The sequence below is a fragment of the Microtus ochrogaster genome, chromosome 21 (assembly GCF_000317375.1).
Source record: "Microtus ochrogaster isolate Prairie Vole_2 chromosome 21, MicOch1.0, whole genome shotgun sequence".
NCBI classification, from domain to species: Eukaryota; Metazoa; Chordata; class Mammalia; order Rodentia; family Cricetidae; genus Microtus; species Microtus ochrogaster.
The window spans coordinates 8,818,018-8,841,237 of record NC_022022.1 but is presented as its reverse complement, the minus strand read 5'-3'; the positions used below and the strand labels follow the sequence as shown (position 1 = coordinate 8,841,237).

Here is a 23,220-nt window from a genome sequence, read left to right as displayed (position 1 = left end):
CAGAAGTCTGTGGTGCAGAATCTAGACTCTCCATCACAGAAGTCTATGATCCAGAATCTAGAGTCTCCATCACAGAAGTCTGTGGTGCAGAATCTGGACTCTGCATCATAGAAGTCTGGTCCAGAATATAGACTTTCCATCATAGAAGTCTGTGGTTCAGAATCTAGACTCTCCATCATAGAAGTCTGTGGGACGATAGATGGAGCAGCCAGTTATCAACAGAAAGTTATCAACTTTCTGCTGTTTTGGTCAGCTTAGCTCTAATATCAGAGTAGGGTGGCCCTCGGGCATGTAGGCGAGAGCCAGACAACTTTTTAGAAGTCTCAGTTCCGGGTGTGGTAGAGACAGTGGTGAAAACTGGTGACTGTGATAAGTTGGGACTGGGGAGCAACCAGTATAAAAATTCTTTAGGAAATCTCTTGTCTCCTTCTCTATAGTGTTCAGCATGTACCAGGCATTACACGTTCCATGTATTGATTTGTTAACCGCACCAGATTGGTCCTGTTACTAACCCCACCCGATAGGTAAGGGAACTGAGACACAGTGAAATAAAATGCTTAGGGTCACACCGTCAGTGCCAAAACAAACACATCCTTCAACTGGATCTCTGCACGTGGGAAATTGATACAAGTTGTTAACATGTGCTAACCATTGTCTTATTACCTTCTAAAGACCCAAGGCTTAGATCCTGCCTCCGTTCCTTCTCCTCACTAGTTTCTTGACCTTGAACAAATTGCTGAGTAGCTCTTAGCCCCGGTAAAAGGGATTAGTGTAGCTGGTCCCGAAGGGCTCCCCTTCTATCCCCAGCCTTGGTTGAGCACTCTGACTCCTGCTGTTGGCCATATGGGCCTCTTGGTTGCCCCTGGCACTGCTGGCCCATTGCCATCTTCCCCAGCATTGCTCGAGACTGCAGCCATGCCTGGGTGTTGTTTCTCACTTGCCTGGCCTGGTCACTGGGTGGTGCCATCAAGGGCTCTGGATATTGTCCACAGTTCTGTCTGTGTAGCTGCAACTGCTCCTTATCGCATCCCATTTCCTGTGCTATTAAATGGGATCTCCTTTTAGGTTCTCTAGGGTTCTGGGGTCCTCATCCCTAGTTTACCTGGGCTTCCAGACAACAACACAGAAGTGATAATACCCGTATAACATTTGAAAGTAGCTAGCTGTTAATTATATTACCACCTTTTTTTGTTGGTGGTGTAAGTTTTCATTGAGGATATAGGTTGGGATTATGTGATTAAGTTCCAACCATCCAAATGTAACTTGTGTTTTCTTCTACCTTTATCCTGTGGGTCTCCTACAGGGCCTGATTGATGGCTCTGCCCTACAGGAATGTGCTTGCCTTGTGCAGAATTACCCAGCTGGTGCCCTCTCCTTGTTTATCTCCCCCTCCCCTCTCTCCTTTCCTGCTCTCTGCTTCCCTCCTCCCTGGGAAGCCCATGCTGGCTTCAAATGCATGGTGTCCCTCCTTCAGCCTCTTAAGGCTCGCGAGCATGTGTCACCACGTCCAGCACAGCAAGAAAGGATGCAGGGATTTAGGTGTGTCTCAACACAGTTCTGCATTTGATGCCCATCCTGGAGGGGTAGGAGAGTTCAGATTCTGACATCCCCTCCCCCATATGAGCCCTAACTGGCTTAATGTACCTTGATGTTTCTGGGGGTTTTCCTTCTCATTTGGTCTGAAAAGGGAAAGTTCAAGATTATTGCTGGGTGCCATCCCACTGAGGAATGCATCCTAGAAAGCTTTCATACTGATAGCATCCTGCGCCTCTGGCCTATGACTTGACTTGATGCATCTTGGCTGATGCCCAGTCCTCCCTGGCTGCTTCGAGGTACAACTAAGTCCAACAATGCTATCTCCCTTGTCTAGTGTGCTGATATTGACTAAGAGAGACCCCTTTAGGGGTGAATTCTGTGTGCTAATAACTTGCTACTTTGCCCTACTCTAGAGGTGTTGGGATTGACCCTGTTTTCTAAATACATTGTCTCCCAGGATGACCGGAGGCAACTCTGAACTTGGTGTTGATCCAGGGTGTTGCCTCTTAGCTTATATGCAATGAGGAGCTACCAAAAAAAAAAAAAAAGACACTTGGCACAGCTATTCATTTTTCCATTTTCTGAAAGCTGGCACATCCAAATGTTTTTTATTTATTAGAAGACATTACAGTCTGTCATCCTTGATTGAGAAATCCATACAGTAAATCCAAGTTAAGATGATGATGCCTGACCCAGGGCTGGGTACAAGGCGGACACTTTGTCATATTAGTCAGTGGGCACGGCTGTGGCTCTAGAAGGAACAAATGATTTGTGCCTGACTGTTAGTCTCATGCAACCCAAGGCGTTCCTGCTTTCCCTTCAGTGGTGCCGGGGAATATTTACCATGTTCCTGACACCATGACACATTACAAAGGAATTAAATGCAGTTCCAAGAAGAAATGGAGCCAGTCGTAACTGAACAGGGATGGATCCTAGGTGCTTTCAAGGGTCTGAGTGAATCAGTTATTCGAGGGCTGTGCCCGTAGTTAAAGCGGCATAGCCGGGGCCGGGAGCTGTTACGGAACAGTGTCGCAGAGCAGGTGGGCCAGAGGTAGAAAAATGACCGTGGGGAGGAGATGAATGTGTCCAGCTTGGCATCCCATTTAGGGATTAGCTGACTTAAGCCGAGAAAGTAAGAGACCTCAGGGCTGTGGATATTAAATTCTGAAAAGGGGAGTGGGTGGCGAGGATGACTGTGTGCAAAGTCACCCTGAAAGGTGTTGGCAGCATCGCCAGCACCCACAGAGCATCCTGAGCCACGTGCACACGGCATGTGAAGTCTTCCGGGGCTTCTAGGGAGCATGCCTGTTAAATGAAGGTGATAAGTCAGGCATAAGCCTATTTTTGGCTGTTTCTTACGAGGAAAACAGCTCACCAAACGATTACTGATGGTCCCCTTAGGTCGTTAAACACGGCATTTCTTTAGAGGACTATCACCTGAGGAGAGGAAGGTTGGGACGTTAGTTGGTTTTCTACGGAAACAAGGTTTATGTAGCCATGTGGCTAATTTGTCGGAGTCCCACTTTAATAACTGTTTATCCCACAAACAGGTTCATCTAAAACATCAGTATGAGTCCCAGAAAATGCAGTGTGGTGCCTGGTGCAGAAGTAATTGGGGGAAGTTCCTCTCTTTGGGTGTCCCTGGAGGGCCACAGAGGCAGGCAGGCTTCCTGTTCATCTAAGTGTGTAGCGGCATGAGTCTTTGTATTTCCTTATGTGCTTTGAAAGCACCTCTGGTTTATGTATATATTATCTAATATTCATGTAGTACACACACGTATACACACAGCAGACACACAGGCGCACACCATATGTGAAACTGTGGTCATGTGGTCCCCCCCACTCCCCAGACAACAGGGTTTCTCTGTGGCTGTCTTGGAACTCACTCTGTAGACCAGGCTTGCCCCGAACTCACAGAGATCTGTCCTGTGATTCTTAACAGAGGCTGTCTGTGAGCTCTGTCTGTCTGTCTGTCTGTCTTTGTTTTTGTACTGGAAATTGAACCTTGGGCTTTACCCATGCTAAGAAAGCACTCTACCAGTGAGCTGTATCCTTAGCCACCACTTCCCTGCCTTCTGATTTTGAGACAAGGTTTCCTTAAGTTACCCAGAAAGGCTTCTAACTCACACTGTAGCCTAGGCAGACCTTGAACTGGGATCTTCCTGCCTCAGCCTCTTGAGTAGCTGAGATCACAGACACAGCTACTTGCTGTCTTTTTGTCTGTATGCCTGTCATCTGTTTTTGCTGTAATTTAGGAAAGAATTGCTTGTGACTTCATTTCTAAAACAAAAGCTCGTAGAAGAGGAAAAATAGAATATACTCACGGAAAAAAGCCCAACAAGCAGATAAGATTCCCTCAGTACTATGCATGCACAGTCGTGCACACAAACACGCCACTCACGAACGCGTGCACAGCGAGAAAGTCTCTATCCTTCTGGATCGTTACTGTTCTCTTCTTGGCAGCTTGTGTGTAAGACACACCACTCTTAGATTCTCAGTATTGTCCCTTTGCTGTCCCCACCCCTTCCTCCCTTTGTGGGGTTGATGTAGCCTCTCCCATTCGATAACAGCGTCTGCTCCTCACACCCCCTCCCCCCCCAAGCCTCATCCTGATGCCCACAGTGGAGAGACAAGACTTCCCCGTGCTCATTTCCAGCACCCTGTGGCTGGGCTGGTCCCCACCACAGACCAGCTGCTTGTCATCACTGTTGCAGCCATCCGCCAGCTCCGAGCCACGTCTCGGGGCAGGGCAGTGAGGCTGCTGCCTGGAGCCTGTGCCACGTCTCACTGTCTGCTTCATACAAACCCGTGATTTATTATCTACCCTGTGCCAGTCATTATTCTAGAACCTGGGGCACATAAGGACATACGTAGTCCCTTGACTCCTTGACTGACAGGTTTGACATCCATGGGAGAAGAGGTGGCATTTGGAGAAATGTCCAGGTATTGTTAAAGGCTGAAAGTTTAGAAACAGTTTAAGGAAGTTGGGGCGCATTCTGCCACTTCAGGTAGAGGTGCTTTTACAGAAAGTAGGAGTGTGGAGAGATTTTTCATTGGGCGACCAGCTCACAAAATAAATGGCCCTGGAGACTTCTTATTAATTATGAAAGCTCGGTCTTAGCTTAGGCTTGTCTCTAACCAGCTCTTATAACTTAACCCATTTCTATTACTCTGTGTGCTGCCATGTGGCTCATGGCTTTTACCTGTCCTCCTTCCTTTCCATCTCCTCTGGTCTGTCTGCCCTGCCTAGATTTATCTCCTCTCCTTTTCTCTCTGTCCAGAATTCCTGCCTCTTCTCTTCCTGCCTAGCTATTGACCATTCGGCTCTTCCATAAACCAATCATGGCGACACATCTTTGCATAGCATAAAGGACTTTTCCACAACTCAGGTGTGCTTCTTTGCCTGTTTGTGTCACTGCTGGGGCAACTCTGCATCTGTCCATGCCTTTCTGAAGGCTTTAGTGACGTCTCCAGAAACGCTTTCATTAAGGCTCTGAAGCACCCCGGTGGTATTGGCTGTTACCATCTCAGAGGCGAGCACTGTGACGTGGTGGGGAGTTGGTGTGGAGAACATTGAGACTGGCAGGATGTCACTTGCGGTGGTGCTTGTAGCCCATCTCAGTGACATGTGTCATACTTGCTCCAGACATGTGCCCTTTACTTTCTGTGATGAGCTCAGCCAAGAGCTCGGTTGGAGATGTCTTAGTGGGGGACTGTTTCTAAAATGAACGAGATTAAGTACTCCTGTTAACCCACCTGGATGAGGAACCAAAGGTCCGAAACGCCTTTGAAATTCCCGGAACGTGTGGACATAGGCATGACCACAGTATCTGTATCATCAAGCTGGACTTGGATGTGGTGTTTCTGTCTCTCCGGGTCTCACTTCCAGCAGGATGACAGTCTACTTCAAGCCTGGGATGCTAATGGGTAGACTGGCCCTCTGCAGCCACTTCCTGAACTCTTCCTGGGTGGGCACTGTGGCTTCAGCAACGAGCACTTATTTGAGCTCATTAAGTGATGATATTCGGTAGGTTTTGTCTGGCCCAGAAGAGGTGGGATTTCCAAGCAGGTGAAGGAATATGGGGAAAGAAATACCCTGATTTATAAGTGCTCCTTAGTTGTGTTGTGTGTGTGTATGTGTGTGTGTGTGTGTGTGTTTTGTGGGTTTTTTGGTTTTTTTTTTTTTTTTTTTTTTTTTTTTTTTTTGAGCAAGTGTCCCTATGTAGCCCAGGCTGGTTCTGAAAAACATTATATATCCCAGACTGGCCGTGAATTTATGATCCTTCTGTCCCAACCTCCCGAGGGCTGGGATTCCAGTTGTGTCCTCTCCCACCTGCTCCTGCATGTTGACCTGGAGTGAGGAAGAGAAGCTTGCCGCTGAAGTAATGGATGACTTATGAGCACCTGTATGCTGCATGCAGCCAAGAAGAGCCAGGCAAGTGGCCCAACACAAAAATCAGAAACTAACTTGAAACAGAATAGATTTTTATTTTGAATTTATTTATTTATTCATAATTTGGTCACATGGTTTCTGAGCTTGGACTTTATTGAGGTCATCATTCTCTGTCCAAAAGTTGGGCATGCCTAGATGTAGGGTCTTTACTGGGAAACGGCTAAAGCTGGAATATGTCGTATGATTGAGGAGAGATCCACACATCACCTGGAATGCTTTAGTTCCCTTTGTCCTTTAATTACTTCATGCTTTTTTTCTTCCTTCTTTCTTTCTTTCTTTCTTTTGGTTTTTCAAGACAGGGTTTCTCTGTATAACAGCCTTGGCTGTCCTGGAACTCACTCTGTAGACCAGGCTAGCCTCGAACTCACAGAGCTCCACCTGCCTCTGCCTCCTGAGTGCTGGGATTATTGCAGGATCCCTATGCCCATGGTGTGCTGTGTACCCCTGTTCCGTTCATCGACCATCAGGGTCCTGTCAATTTGTATGTGTCTGTATGCAGTCGGTGTGCAGTGAAGGGTTGTGAATGCAGGCCTTTCCATTCCTGTCTCATTGATGTAGTCTTTTCTTTAAAAGCCATGCAGACAAACGCAGACACTTTCCTTGCAGCCACACGCAGCTCTTCACGGAGCTGCATCAGGGAAGCTGGCATGGACCCCACACCACCCACACAGTACCTGGCAAAGTCTCTGAACCTTAAGAACAGGTTCTAGATCTTGCAGGGAAGGAGGGACTGGTTTTAGAAATAGTAAGGCGAAAAGATAATACGTAATAAAATAATATGTAATCACTCATAAATGGATTTTAGACATAAAGCAAAGAAAAACCAGCCTACAATTCACAACAAAAAGGACCCTAAGAGAGACATACATGGATCATATGTACATTGGAAGTAGAAAAAGACAAGATCTCCTGAGTAAATTGGGAGTGTGGGGATAGACAAGAGTAGAAAGGGAGTGGGGAGAAAGGGAGGGAAGCAGAGAAAAAATATATAGCTCAATAAAAACAAAAACAAAAAAATAATAAAATGGGCACAGTAATACCTCCAAACATATAGTAAGACAAAAAGCTAACCAATAGCGAATGGGGGAGCCTTGCCCCGGATTCAGCTCAGGTGTCTTTCGTGCCCATTTGTGAGTTCAAGCTCAGTGCTCTCCTGTCCTCTTCAAACACACAGCGCAGAGGAGGACCAGGTGTTCACACAGAACTTGGCAGGTGAAGCTGGCCGGTTTGTACGTGGAGAGGATTGAGAACGGCTGAGTAGTGAGGGATGCTAGGCTTGCCCAGGCCCCTGGCAGCTGTTAATTCTGCAGATTGTGCTGAACTAATCCTTGTGTGGGTAGATGGTGCTTCAGCCTTTTCTGTTTGTGGTCCATGGGCAGAGCATCATTTTAAATCATCTTGTGTTTATTGGGTTATTCTGTTTAGCCAACGGTACAGATTGCCTCGAAGTGGTTTTCTGTTTTTTGGTGTTCTCTCTCTCTCTCTCTCTCTCTCTCTCTCTCTCTCTCTCTCTCTCTCTCTCTCTCTCTCTTGTAAAAGTTATCATTTGGTCATGACTTTCTGGAACCTCAGTTGCCTTATTTAGTTCTCTCCAGGGGGATTATGAAATCATGTGGGCACAGTTTGCAAACTGTAGGAAGCAGTGCCTTGTCAGGTGATTCTGCGTCCTTAAGGGGGTGGATATCTACTCAACTCTTGGTTAAGTTCCAGCAGGGAAGTGGAGCCACTGTGAATATTATGGGATAAGAGCTAGAGCTCACGCAACTATGGAAAGAGCTAGAGTCTGAAAGGGGAGTTGGAAGGTCAGGAGCTGGTCACTGTGAGGACCACCAGAGCAGAAGGCTCCTACCACCCAAAACTCACATGAAGCTCTGCCTTGTCTAGCTCTAACCTGGAGTTAACAGAGAGAAGAGGATTCTGGAAAATGTAGTTTGGCCTTAGTCAAGTTGACACAGTCCAAACCCCACCGTTTCATAACGTAGCGTTAAAGACTTACATGGCTTTGGCCTGCCACAGCCTCTCCACGACCCTCAGAGCTGGAAGCACTGTCAGGCTGAGTTCATTTCGCTCATGGTCCAGTCCCGGAGATGTGGCCTGAGAATTTGCTCTCCATCCCTGAGTCTTCCTTACAGTGCTGTCTGTGATGCAGAAGGTAATGGTTACCCGGGCAGTGGAAGCATTGCCTGTAAAGAACCCATTAGTTCTAGTTCAGGTGGCTACAGAAAGTCTCCTGACAGCCACTTCTTTTCCTTCTGTGACCCAGGAAATGTAGTCTGAAGGCTCAGAGATTTCTAGACATAAAGGACCAAAAGAGGACTGTAGACCTGGGAACAAGGTCGAGAGAGTAGGGTTTCACTCCCCGACCACCTGTGTTCGTCCCTGTGACTTGTTAGTTATACCGCCCTTCCAGCCGCCTGCGGGACATTTCAGCCTGTCGGACCCTCACTGGCTTTCTAGTGTTTCCTTTGGGAAATGGTTTTTATTGGCTATTAGCTTCCCCTTGACTTCTCAGCACAGTCTTTGAGCCCAGCCAAGAGCTGCTGCCTCTGTTTGATCACCCCCCTGGCTTTGACCCTCCTTTTACTTCCTTGTTTCCTATAGAGGGAAGGACCGGGCGCAATCCACCACTACCACATCTGCTCCGGGCACACACACTACACAGAGCCCTTTGTTCAGGCCGCTACCCTTATCTTATCTTATTATGTTATGCATAACATAATATATAATATAACCGTATGTTATTCCATGTCTCTGTTCAGCCTTCCCATTCCTTGAAGGTCCAGTGGGAATAATGACTCGGCTCGAAGTCTCCTTCACCAATCATTGTGGGCGGGAACGCTCTTGGTCTTGTTTTGTTTTTGTTTCAACGCACACTGCACCTGTGAGCACTCCCCTTTATTATATCGCATACCCCTAAGACTCCGGGAACACCTCATGTGCCCGTGGCCTAGCACAGCGGTATCTTGCACTGTGGTTGTTTATTGGATTAATAATGGATACGTGTCTAGTGTATCTTAGTGAGAACATTGGTCATTTTTGTTGTTGTGACCCAACGCCAACAAGAACCAATTCAGAGAGAGGAGGGGCTTTGGCTCTCAGATTCAGCTGATGAGGTTCGTGATGGAGGTGCCAGGTGGTTCACTGGCAGGAGCGTGCATCCTGTGTTCTTCACCATCTCACTGCTCGGTGGAACAAGAGACAAAGAGCAGACAGGAAGTAGAGCCCAACTATATTTCCAGCTAGGCTCCACCACTTAAAGATTCTACAACCTTCCAAAAAAAAAAAAAAAACCACCCTTGTGTTCAAACACGCGAGCATAGAGGAGACATTGCGTGTTCAAACCACAGCAGTGAGGTCTTAGCTGAAATTTCTGTTTTTTTTAAAGGTCCTTTCTAGAACCGTATTTGCTTTGGGATGGCATTTTTGAAGTCCTGGCCATGTGTGACTTTATGTCGCGGTATCCGCCGGCCGTGACTTGTTTAATGTGTACATTACAGCATTCCCGTCACTTAGGGACTGTCTCGATGAACACTGGCATGCTCCTCCATGCCAGGTCTCCTGGAGGGAGGCCGGAGGGAGACAAAGGATTTTCATTTGTTGAGGCAGGAACTCCAGCAGAGGCATTCACCGAAAGGTTTGTAAGTGTGTGCTTCTGTGTGTCCATGTCTAGTTCACCCAAGCGCTGGGCCGTCCTTGGAGGACTCCATGGGCGCCTGGGCTCCTGCGAGGGTGACTGCGGAGGAGCAGTTTCAGTGTCTTTGGCAACCGAAGCGCCATGAGCTCCTTATTTCAGGGCTCAGCCTCGCCTGCGCCGCTGTCATCGTGGCCGCTGATACGCATCTTACAAATGGCTCCAATCTGAAAGCCAGATGATAAAAATTTGAGCAATAATAGGAGCAGATTGCAAGAAGGCTTTGTAGCTGGGCCACACTCTGCAGGTCTTGATTTAGAATAATGTTGATGATAACCTGAGAAATAAAATTATTTCCCGTGGCTATCAGGGGGAGGTGGGAAGGGATCGATAAATAAAGCGTGGTCTTTATTGTCTCATCTCTCTTAGGTTGCCATAGAACTTCCCGCCGCCACACACATTGCTTATGTAGTTGTTTACCTTGAAAGCCTCGCCTGGCATTTCCTGCCTCTCCTAGCTGTTCCAGATACAGAAACCTGAAGGCATCTAATTACTTTGTTGAGTATTCGAAAGGGAGGGAAATGGTAGTCTGTTAACTGGCTGCTGCTGAGATGTCAGCCTGGGGCTTCCAGGCACCCTTCCGAGATAAAGCTTGCATTACCTTTTCTGTGTGTGTTAGGGTTGGCATCACTTCCAAAACTGAGAATGAACATATGTGTGTGGGGGGGGGGATGTAAAGAAACTTGAAATTATTTTTTTAAGATTTTTAAAATATTTATTGATGTGTATGTATATGCAGACGTTTGTGTGAGTGCCCCGGGAGCCCAGAAGAGGGAGTCGGATGCCCTGGAACTAGAGTTACAGGTGTTTGTGAGCCGCCCATTGTGGGCATTGGGAGCCAAACTTCAGTCCTCTAAGAGCGGTAACCCATGAGCCGTCCTGCCAACCCCCTTGTAGCAAGACTCCTTTTCACTTCTGACCTACCTACTTATTGGAACTCTCCTCTTCTCTTCATGACGCATTTTTCTGTTGTTTTGTTGCCTACCCGCTTCCTATTGCCACTGGGGAATGTGAAATATTTCAGAAGGGATTTCTAGCTGTTTCTCTCCTTCCCTCAGAGCAGGCAGAACCATCCTAGCTTGGGGTCCCATGATAGCTCAGCATCTTAGCAGCTGGGGTGGGGGTGGGGGGGCAAGTTCTGCATTCCTCACTCAGTTGTCCTGGCTGGTGCTCCTCTGGTCATCCAGCTTCCTCCTAGTCTGTGGCAGGCTGGGAACAACTGTCTCCTGGGGTGTTCTGGGCTGGGAGCCCCCTGAACAGTATCCAGCTTAGAGCATGGCATATCAGAGACACGCGGTGTGTTCTTAAACAGACAGTATAGTATTGCAAAGTAAATGCCCGATTGATGCTCCCGGGATTTTAGGTGGAAGTTTGGATATTTTTCTAGCCTATCACCCACCCCCACCCCCCTTTTTTTTTGTTGTTGTCAGAGATAGGATCTCATATAGCCCAGGTTGGCTTCTAATCTTTCTGTCTTCACAAGTGCTGTGATTTCTGAGACTTGCACCACCACCCCAGGCCCAGCTATTTATCTTTGTGGTGACCCTAGAAATTAAGACATAGATTATTACACATTTAACCAGCAACCGTTTCAGCCACATTTACCTCTGGCTGAATTAATGCAGAAAAGTTGATATTGGCTAAGTTTTTTTAAATTGTGCTTGAATATGTAGAAAACGGTTAATTAATGTACCCTTTATTTAATTAAAATTAAAAACAATAATCTCTGTCCATTGTTGACTCCTCTGTGTCTATTAGTGAGCTTTAAAAAAAATTACTACATTTTCACTTATTTTGTGTGGTGTATGTGTGAGCCTATTAGGTCCGAGATAACCTACTGAGGCCAGTCTCCGGATCTGACTCAGGGCATCAGGATCTGTGGCACGGTCTTGCTCCTGAGCTGTGAGCAGGTCCTTCCACTTCACTCCACCTCCTCCTACTACTTTGTATGCTGTGGAGCTCATATATTTTTTATTAAGTATATAGATTAAAATCCAAAAGAGGTCACTGACACTATTTGGTCGGCTTCTGTAGTGGCACCTGCAGAATCTCTGTCTCTCATTGCTCCTTGTGTTTTCATGGTTTCGAGATGAACCAGCTGTTTCTGGCTGAAGAATTCCATTTAGTGTTTCTTTTGGATGCCAATTGATTATCTTTTTCCTTCTTGTGAATTGGTTGAAAGCATATTTATTTTGCTTCCACTTAAAAGTATCCCCCCTGCACACACCTTTTTACTGCCTGTGGGACTCTAGGTTGGCAGTTACTTTTTAGGGCTGCCATTCCATGGTTATCTGAGCATCGTTTCCGGTGAGTGTCGGGTATCAGTTGTGCCGTGGCTCCCTTTTCTGCCTCTCAGCACTCTCCCACTTGTGATATAGAATGTAGCTTGCTTTTGCAGCAGAGTGTTGTTCAGTTAAATAAGAAAAATCTTAGCCACTATCTCTTATTTATTCTCTCTCACACTTTTTGGGATTCTATTACACACATTTGTAACCTTTTTTACTGTGCCCATGTATTTCACATCCTTCTTTTTGTTTTGTTTTGCTTCCTTTTTCTTTCTTTTTTTCTTATCTTCCTTTCTTTCTTCTTTTGAGACAGCATTTCTGTGTTGTTCTGTCCCTTTGTAGACCAGGCTGGCCTCTGAGTGTTGGGATTAAAGGTGTGTGCCACCACCACCACCAGCCTTTCTATATTTTTTTAATCTTTTTTACACCCTGGAGTTCAGGTGAATTTTTTTTATATTGATTGCTTTTATGCTACCTCTAAACTGCTATCAGACCACTTAGTGGATTCTTTTATTAGTTACTGTATTTTTTACTTCTTGAATTTAAATTTCCCTTTTAATAGATCCTAGTTTAGTAGGTAAGACCCTGCTTGTTGCTTCTTTTTTTTTTTTGTTAAATATTTTTTATGTTCTATTTAACTTTATTTTATATGCATTGGTGTGAAGGTGTCAGATCCCCTGCAACTGGATCTTCAGACAGTTTTGAGCTGCCACATGGGTGCTGGGAATTGAACCTGGGTCCTCTGGAAGAGCAGTCAGTGCTCTTAACCACTGAGCCATCTCTCCAGCTCCCTTGTTGCTTCTTTAATAAGTCCTGGTTATTATCTGTGTCTGCATCAGTGTCTCCATCCCTTTGGCTCTGTCTCTAGTGTGTGCTTTTTTTCTTTTATTTTTAGCCATTTGGTTCTGTCATCTCATTTTTTAAACTTTCCTTTATTCCTGTCTCTATTCATGCATGTGTATGTCTGTTTGTGTGGGTATGCACAGGTATGTGCAAGTGCCCTCAGAGGCTCCAAGAGGGGTCAGATCTCCCAGAGCCGGTCTTACAGGTGATTATGAGCTTCCCAAAGTGGATGCTGGGAACTGCACTCTGTTCCAGGATCAGTAATGTCCTTACCTGCCAAGCCATCTCTCCAGCTCATTTTAATTTAATCTTTGTGGCAGTGGGGGTTGATCTCAGGGGCCGTTCACTTACCAGGCAGGCCATCATCTCCCATGGAGCTGTATCTCCAGCCCTAACTCTAGTGTTGTGACTGTCCCATAAACAGCAGTTGACCATGGAGAAGCCATTCAGTCCCCAGTGGAGCTCATGTGCTCAAGAAGATACACTTTCCCCTGGTGTACCAGCAGAGCAAGGAGCTTCCCTTGCTCCAGTGAGCAGCGCGAAAGCCGTTGGTCTAGATTTCAGTCTTGCTGGCTCTGGTTGCCGTTTTCCGCTTTTCTTTCGATCCAAGAGCACGGCCCTTCCAGGCTTATAGCTAAAAGTCCAAAGATTCGCCTACCTTGCTTTGTGGATTCAGAATTGCAGTTGTGGCCCTCACCCTGTTAGTTGGTTAAAAAAAAAAAAAAAAAAAAACCACTGCTCAACATGCTTGGTAAGCAACTTGTTGCTTGAAGCAGGGTTTTCCTCTGTTGCCCAGACTGACCTAGAATTCGCTATGCTTGGCCTCAAACTCTTGGGAATCTTGCTAATTCAGCCCTGTATGTGCTGGGCTCACACTGAAGTTTAACCCATTGGTTTCTTTTTGTGCTTAGCCTCTCAGCCACGTACCTTGCTCTCAGATAGGCTCTGTCTTCTAAAACACCCATTGTGTGAGAGGAGAAGCCCTGGGTGATGCCAGGGCCACTTCTTGACTGCCTCACCCCAAGTAGAATCTCGGCTCTTCACATTAGCGCTCTGTGTGTTCCTGAACTTGCGAGTTATTTCTTGGCCCCGTGAGGTGTTCGATGCTCTGCGTTTAGACATACATTTTATGGCGTCAACCTCTTGAGAATTGGCATTATTTCTAAAGAGCAGAAGCATGGGGCGTCATTCAGTGATGGTGATTCATCCACTCAGGAGGCATTGATCTAGGCTGTTCCAGTTTGAAACCGACTACCGTCTATACCAGAAACAGCACCCTACAAGGGAAGATCTGAGCTACTCACTTTTCAGATTTATGCCTACTTACCCCTCCCCCAAATATTCGAGGCGGCTCACAATGAAATACACAAGTGCAAAGAGAACTTTGAAAAAAGATTAAAAAAAAAAGCTAAACTTTACAAGGCAGCATGGGAAGTAAAAAGGAAGGAGATAATTATTTGAAATTTAAGCTAAATGATTTTCATAGTTGAATGTCGTATTTAATACTGATGTTCTTTGAAGTCAGGGTACAAAAAGAAACATGAATTTTATATTTGGGGGAGGGGGACAAGGGCTTACAAGTTGGAATAATGACAGGTGAAGTTAACAGTGGTTGTATTAAATGAGTTTTTCCTATATATTTAAGAAAGAACTTTGGACGAAACTGTTTACTCCAATTGCAGTGGGACCTAGGAGAATGGCGCCTGAAAATGAGGCAGACCAACGGCTCATGCAGTAGTTAACTTATTCAGCGCATCAGACAATTTATATTCTTAGGGTCAAAAAGAATCACATGAATAAAGCGTGCAATCACAAGGACAAGCCACACGTGACAAAAGAATGTCATATTATTAATAGCAAGCAATAACAAGTAACCTGAAGTAAACTCACTTCTATGTGCTACACCTAGGAGGCAACATGAAAATACATTCCAAGAACATGCCCATGTTTTAGAGAAACTGAGGTACCAAGACTCATGTCTTGTTTCCTTGGAGTTTTCTCACAAGCACTCAGAATTCCCTTCTTGGACCCTGTTCCACAGAGAATCCAAGGACGATGTCTACAGAGGCTGGAGGGTTGTACCGCTTACGTCAGAGGGTCTAAGCTGTCTGTCAGGTTGTCTGTCACAGCAAGTGCCAGCTCTTTGGGCATGAAGACTGGAACTTATTTGGTGTAGAAGCCTCTTCACCCCTCGAATAAAATGCCCTTATGTCTGGAGGATTTAAAATGTTCTGAGACTATGATATGTGGCCCAGAAGATCAGATAACTATAAAGTTTGTGTTTTCTGGAATATGACGATACAATTGTCCTATAGTGTTTGTTTGTTTGTTTTATTGCCATTCTGTTTGGGTGTTTTTTTTAACTGAATTTTAACAGATTTTTATTAGATTTTTATAATGCACAATATTCTCTATAGCCCTTTATTTCTTTGGGACAGTTTCTTCTGTAGTCTAAGCTAATTGGCTGTGCAGCTGAAAATGGCCTTGAACTTCTGATCCTCTGCCTCCAGGCTCAGTTTATTCAGTGCTGGGGATTGAACCCCTGACTTTGAGCTTGTTAAACAAGCACTCTACCAGATAATCCCCAGTAGTACTTTTTTAAAAAATTTATTCATGAGATTATGCCTATTTATTTATTTATTTATTATGTGTACAGTATTGTCAATATTCTGTCTGCATGTATGCCTGCAGGCCAGAAGAGGGCACCAGATCTCATTACAGATGGTTGTGAGCCACCATGTGGTTGCTGGGAATTGAACTCAGGACCTTTGGAAGAGCAGGCAGTGCTCTTAACCTCTGAGCCGTCTCTCCAGCCCCCCAGTAGTCCTTTTTTGTTTTGTTTTTTTGAGACAGGGTTTCTCTATAGCTTTGGAGCCTGTCCTGGAACTAGCTCTTGTAGACTAGCTGGCCTCAAAGTCGCAGAGATCCGCCTGCCTCTGCCTCCCGGGTGCTGGGATTAAAGGCATGCATAGTTCTTTTAAAGTTAGAAGAAAAATGGTTTCCAGTGGGCATGGCAACACAGTTGTCTACTCCCAGAATTCAAGAGACTGAGGACAGTGTGTTTGAGGCCAGTCTGGAGTATAAAACAAACCAAACTTTAAATGGCTTTCATATAAATGTTTCTTTGACTGACCCTGGGAAACAAATGAAGCCTTCATTCTTGTTTTTTTTTTTTTTTTTTAATTCTTTTCCTTTAAATCATTGTTCATTACTGTGTATCCTCCTGCTTGTGTGTGGGCAGGTGTGCCTTAGCATGCAGGTGGGGGTCAGAGGACAACCTGTAGAATGGATTTTCTCCTTCCACCTTTCCATGCCGTTCAGAGATGGAGCTAGGTGGTCAGGCTGGCCTCGACCTCAGAGATCCCCCTGCCTCTGCCTCCCGGGTGCTAGGATTGAAAGCATGTGCTACCAGCACTGCCCAGTAATAAAGACATTTTTACGTGGAGTTATGGTAACATTGTTTAGGATCAGAAATGTTAATTTGAAACACTGCTAGCACTTGGGAACTCGGAAGAAACTTGTCTTTTCCTCTTTCCCTCAGTTATCAGCTGTTAGCAAAGGTTGTGACAAAAATTGGCAAATGTGGCTCTGCAGATATTCTTCTTGATTTGAGAAAAGCCATATGCTCTCCCTTTTACAAGTTATATTTATTTTTAAGTATCGTTGCCGCTATTTAACAATATTAAGGGAAATCTGTACTAAATACCAGATTGCTGCTGGCGAATTGAAATTCTGCTACCAAAATCTTGAATCTTCCGTATGCTCGGATGAGAGGGCACCCTGGTTCTTGCATGCATGACATTGCTCGGGTTTATAGGTTTTCAGATTAAAATTTGCTTTCAGGCATCTGCTGCTACTGTTTCCTTCTCCAGTGGCATTGTGACAAAGTTTCCCTCCAGGTCCTTGCCCAGGTTGCAATAGAATTTGAGAAAGGAGTGTGTGAGTGGTCCCGGAAGAGGGGCATGCCTCCCTGAGGAGAAGGCAGTACTGAAGCCTCCTCTGGGCAAGAGGATTGCTGGGAAGGCATGCTGCCTGGAGGAGACAGTGAAGTTGAGAGCCTGGGTACCACAGGGCATGGTGGTATTTCCAGAGAGGAAGGTAGTTTGGCTTTGTTGAAGTATAAGCATTAGTGGGGAAGGATGTTGGGGAGCGGGGAGCTAGAGTGGTCGCTCGGGCCAGGTCAGGAAGAATCATGTGTGTCTTCCATGCAGGAGATACTGACTGGATAGCTTGTGCACCAGGCTCTGCTTAGACACACAGTGCTCCTCGTGGGAGTAGAGAGAGATGAAAAATAAGAACAGATGAGTGCATACAAGATACATTAGTGACCACTGTTAAGTTTTGTGGTGAATAAAAACAGGAGATATCATATTAGGGGATGGGGAAAGGTTGGTTAAAGAACCAGCAGGTACATGGCCTGAAGAGGTAGGCTCAGGCCTTAAGGCCCTGGGAGCCAACTTTTTGCCAAGGGGTAGAAATAGGAAATATTTACCCATTTGGAAAATCTTTTCTGAGCCTTGCAAGGTGCCTAATATGAGGTAACCCACCTCACACGTTATCCCAGATCCTCACTGCATGCCGGGTGCTATTGTGAGTTCCTTGTACTGGTTCATCTGCACCTTCCCATGACCCAGGGGTGAGGGCTGGAGCAGGGTGGCAATAATGGTCCCATTGTTTTTTCTTGTTCTACATGTGCAGTGTGTATGTGTATGCAGTGTATGTATGAGTACATATTTTTGGGTGGGAGCTTCCATGTATTCAGGTGTGCGTGCATATGTGTCCATGTGAATGTGTAGGCCATAGGTATGTATTGAATGTCCTCCTCAATGGCCTTCCACATTTGGGGGGCGGGGGTTAAGGTCTCCCACCACATAGCTAGACGGAAGCTGACCAGCAAGCCCCAGGGATTCACTCGTATCTATCCCGACCTCACCCCCCAACACACTAGGTTACAGTTGTGCAAGCTTTTCATGTGGGCACTGGAAGTCTGAACTCAGTTCCCCATGCTTGCATGGCGAGTGTTTCATTGACTGAGTCGTCTTCCTCGGTACTATGGTTACCTCTCAGGAAATGCCACCATATCCTTCAGGCACTCTTTTTGAGCCAGGGTCTTGCAATGTCAAGGAGCTGCCAACTCCTAAATTCAAGTGATTCTTAACTTCTGGACTGTGTTATAAGCATATGATACTTCATTTAATTTTACTTATTTATTTACTTATTTATCTAGCTTTATTGTCAGTGCTAGGAGTGGAGCCCAGCCCCTCCCTCATGCAAAGGAATTCTAGTACTGAGTCCCCCAGCCCGACTTTATTTGATTTTTAAGGGCAGTGATATAATTTGGGGTTCAGCAGCTTCTCTTATTTGGAAGTTCTTTTGGGCCTGCCCCTAGCTCAGCTCGAACAGGAAGACAGTTGGTCCCTGTCTTAGGGTTGTCATTGCTGTGAAGAGACATCATGACAACATCAACTCTTATAAAGAAAACATTTAATTGGGGTGTCTGGCTTACAGTTTGAGAGGTTCATTCCATTATCATCATGATGGGGAGCGTGGTGGGGGGAGCATGACGGCAAATTACATTAAACTACAAAAGTCCCCTTATGTGAACAGTGTCTCAGACTGTCTGTCAATATTTCTCTTACACAGTTGCTTCTTTTTTCCTTTCCCAAAGGACGTGATAATTGATAATGCTTTTGAGGTTAGAGAAAACAAGAGTGAGGTTTTACAAAATGGCCCTCAACTGTCCCCCCCCCCCGACCCTGACCCAAATTTATGCTAGGTTTTCATCATCATCTGCTTTACGTATACCTATGTTTACCTAACAATGTGCAGTATATAGCAATATTTATCCCTTACCCAAGTGCATTGCGCTTTAATCGCTTCTGTTTATTTAAAATGCTCTTTCTAAAAGCGCACACAACCACTATAAATTCATTTTGGAATCCACTAATAGGCGGCCAGAGTTTGAGAACATGAATCACACCAGCAATAAACAAGCAGCCCTGGTGTGCTGGGTTCCTGGGAACAATGCTGCAGACCAGGTGACTTAAACAACAGACCCTTTTCCTTACAAGCTAGAGGTCAAAGCAAGGTGGCCAGAGTCTGCTCTCTGAGGCCTGGGAGGGAGGTTGGGCCTGCCTCTCCCAGCCTGTGCTGGCTGGCTGCCAGTCTGTGGTGTTCTTAGTCTGGATGCATCACCTTGCTCTCTCCCTTCATCACTGTGTGCAGGATTCTCCCTGTGTGGCCAAATTAGCTCCCTTTTAAGGACGCCCGTCACATTGGCTCAGAGGCTTGCCCTATGCCATATGACCACATCACAGCTTGCCTGGTGACATCTCCTGTGACCCTATTCTCAATTAAGGCTGTGTTCTGACATACTGGATTTCAGAATTCAGCATATGGATTTTGCGTGAGGCCCACAGATCAACTCATAACAGATGATAGGAATCCAATAGCGACAATAGAAAGCCCCATCATATTGAACGGATGTTACAGAGAGAACTCTTCAGCTGAACGTTTTGCTTTATTAACTCATTGATAACCATCTTATTTTGCAACCAAGGAAGCTAAGAGAGATTTGATTCTGGTCTCCTGGTTTCATTGTTGCACCTGTTTGTAGAATATCAAGATTGGTACAGTTAGTTGTTTGGTCTAAATGGAAATTCAGAATCCAGGTCATAAACTCTACAAAATCATGCTGAAGGGAAGTTCATTGCAGTGAGACCTTCTAAAGGGACAAGCAGGTGCCTGTCGCTGAGGGTCCTGTCCCAGAGGTCTGTGGACCACAGGCTCCCCTGGCAGGTAATGTCAGCCAGCCATCGGCTCTGTCCACTGTGTTCCTTTCCCACCACAAGCTGCTGTATTTCTGACAGCACCAGGCAGTCTCCCTCCCTCTGAGCTTCCCCATCAGCCTTCTGAATTTAGATCAGGGTGAAGAGTAGAGAGAAGGAAATGAGCCAGAAAATAGAAAATTAATACTTGGCGGAATTGTCATATTTTAAAAATAATTTATAACCAATGTCAGATAACAGGAGTTAAATCATTTTATCAGCAGGCTGCTCGAGGATTTGAGAATTGGCATCCGTCATTATAAATCAGGTCTTGAGGACGGTCTCTGGGGTGAAGGCTGGTGTGTGATGGGCAGAAACATAAATATGTGTTGCTCTGTGTTTTTTCGCACCGAGCCTTTGCTCTCACTGCAGGACAGTGGCGTAGGAAATGCTAACGGTGGAAGACAGAGCTATCCAAGGCCGTAGTTAGCCCACTTCTCATTTAGTCTGCCTGCCAGCCCTGGGAAACTGGTTGTGTGGAAGGCATTCATTTCAGGGTGCTACTTCCAACCCATAATTTCAGGAATGGCTTAATCCTCTTCTGTGGGGGTCTATTTTCTTAGAGATGCCACATTCTGCCCTTGGGCCCCTGAGCCGGAGCATCCTGCGGATGTCACTTTTATACCAAGAAGGTCCTCCGTGAGTAATGGTCCACCTTTCATTCCCTCTCGTTACAGCCGTCTGCCGCGGGCGTGTGGTGAGAGTCCCTGCGGGCAGCCTGGTTCGGGTGGTGGGCACCGAGCTGGTGATCCCCTGCAACGTTAGCGACTATGATGGCCCCAGCGAGCAGAATTTTGACTGGAGCTTCTCATCTTCGGGGAGCAGCTTCGTGGAGCTCGCCAGCACCTGGGAAGTGGGCTTCCCAGCTCAGCTGTACCAGGAGCGGTTGCAGCGGGGCGACATCCTGTTGAGGAGAACCGCCAACGATGCCGTGGAACTGCACATAAAGAATGTCCAGCCCTCAGACCAAGGCCACTACAAGTGCTCAACCCCGAGCACAGATGCCACCGTCCAAGGCAACTATGAGGATACAGTGCAGGTTAAAGGTACAGCTCTCACACGGTGCCGGACCTTCCTCTGCTGTTCTGCTGCTGCAAAGACATTCGGTTCCCCTCTCCATCGCAGTGATGGTGTCTTACCTGATGATAGGCAGAGGGTGGACCAAGTGACCCCTGAGAGCCCCTTCTCCTTTGCCAGTGTAATTCTGACACATCCTATGGCCAGTGAATTGTAGGCACTGTGGTGTGGTCACCTGTGAGAGCCCAACTCTGAAGCCAGCTTGCATGTGCAGTCGGCTCCTGGGTCTGCCACTTGTCAGCCAAATGGCTCCTGGCTCAATCCGTGCCTCAGCTTCCTGTGTCTAACAGAGCCTTAAAAGGTGTGGGGACAGGAAGGCTAGCCTGTGCCAGGCCTCTCCAACTGTGTCGTTGCTAGTCTTCGGCTTACAGACAAGCTGGAAGGCATGACCGTGAGGTTCAGCTTTATGGGAGAAATTGAAACGTCAAAGTTCATGTCTTTTTCTCTGGGACCTTCATGAGTGAATACCTGTTTGCATCAGTGTTTTGTACTTGCTATATATAGATGATCAAACCACATGGTTACTCCCATTTCATGAACCGAACTGTGCAAAGTTGACATCATAGGCATCTGGAATGTTTTGAGTTTGGGTTTTCCTCACCTTCTAAGTGCTGTTGGGTTTGCACACGCCTTCAATTATCTGAATCCAAATGAAGAAGGTAGGACAGGCTATTTTCATAATTCACACGTGAAATGGAAATACATAGGTTAATTACTTGCTTAAAATGACAAAGCTCATTAGTGAATGAGCAAGAGGAAGCTATTTCAATTTGAGGCTAACAAAACGGAAAACATTCTTATTGTTATTAATTGTACATTTATTTGTGCCCTGCCTTGTTTCTGAAAATAGTTGTATGAGGGCAGGTGTGTATATAATTACCTGGAAAGTTAGGAAATGATAACAGAAAGGAGTGGGCGAATCTAGGCCCCCACCCTTTGTCGTGGTTGGTAAAGACTGCTGTGTCTCTGGCTCAGCTACTGCTGTCCTTTACCAAACCACGAGGGGATGAAATGTCAGCCATGTCTGTCAAGTAGGGGCCAAAGCATGAGGCCATCCAGTCTACCTCTTCCATCTTCCCATAAAAGGTAAAGAATGTCAGTGGGTATGTTAGCACCCACCTATAAACCTAGTGCTTGGGAAGCCGAGGCAAGAGGATTGAAAGTTTGAGGCCAGCCAGGCAGAACGATATTGTGGGTCAAAGTCAGCTTGAGCTACATAGCAAGACTCCATCTGGGGGTTGGGGCATAGGAAACTCAGAAGTTCAGTGGCAGAGTAATTGCCTAGATAGGCAAGGCCTCGGATTTGACTTCTAGAATTGAGGAATGAAAAATCCTGACTTTTTTTTTCTTTTAAGATTTCCCATAAGACCTTTTTGCCCTGAGTTAAGTAGTACCCTCCCTCAGCTCAGATACACTCTGATTTATGGTAAGAAGCAGAGGGTGAGAGAACCTGTATCTGCCTGTTTCTTCACTAGTCTTCGAGGTGAGGGAGGCAAGGGGAGGCTTTTCTTGGCTCAGGAGAGCAGGAGGATAGTGTGAGAGAGGCTGGCTGGCTGCCCAGGTGCAGTCTCTGGCAGGAGCTAGATGTGGTCCAGCATCTATCTGGCCTTCAGCCTCATGGACCTTGAGGTTGCTCAGTGAGGAACTGGCCTTGAGAAAGACGCCATGTTAGCTACACTCATAGACTGGTGTGTAATGGAGGCCACGATCTTAGTTTTGTAGAAGAGATGTGCCTATGTGAGTGTTCTTCTAAAGCAGTAACGTTCTGGTACCTGGAGTAATCCCTTTCTGAGTGTGTACCAAGAAGACGAGGAATTGTGATGTTCCTGGTGAGCTTGGAAGATTTTCCCAGCCCTTGGTAGACAGGTGTCCCCCCCTCCCCCTTACCAGATCACCAGCCCCGTCACTGTCACTTCTCCTGAACCCATCCTCTTTTCAAGACTGGAGCAGTGGTGGCTTCTTCCCGTTGGTGCTAAGAATTAGCAGTAGAGCCTTCAGTATTTTGTGGCCCCTTCCTGTCCTGTGGATCTACCCTGCCCAGGACATGCACCACAGGCAACTCCTGCCGTCACCTCTCCCTGGAGATCTTGAGTCTTGGCAGCTCACTTGTCTCTTGATTGCAGACTCCCTCCTCCAGCCCCATGTCCCAAGCAAAGGATTGTTTGGGCATCTTGTCAGTCTGTTTCATCCTGGTGCCAGGGACTGCCCTGTCCTGCCACTTCCCTGTCCTGCCACTTCAGGCTCCACCCTGTCTTGCAGCTCCATGCACAGCCCTGTCCTGCAGCTCCATGGACCGCCCTGCCCTGCCGCTCCATGCACAGCCCTGTCCTGCAGCTCCATGGACCGCCCTGTCCTACAGCTCCATGCACCGCGCTGTCCTGCCGCTCCAGGCTCCACCCTGTCCTGCCACTCACCCTGTCCTGCAGCTCCATGCACAGCCCTGTCCTGCAGCTCCATGCACAGCCCTGTCCTGCAGCTCCATGCACAGCCCTGTCCTGCAGCTCCATG

At 46.4% G+C, this 23,220-nt stretch overlaps 1 protein-coding gene across 1 annotated transcript in view; it reads left to right on the top strand.

The window, feature by feature from the left end:
• Ptgfrn (prostaglandin F2 receptor inhibitor) overlaps positions 1-23,220 on the top strand; it is a 70,491-nt gene that overhangs the window by 9,132 nt on the left and 38,139 nt on the right. Inside the window, exon 2 of the mRNA XM_005357104.3 lies at positions 20,313-20,681. Within this exon, the coding sequence (XP_005357161.1) occupies positions 20,313-20,681 (369 nt within the window). The remainder of the gene's footprint in view (positions 1-20,312; positions 20,682-23,220) is intronic.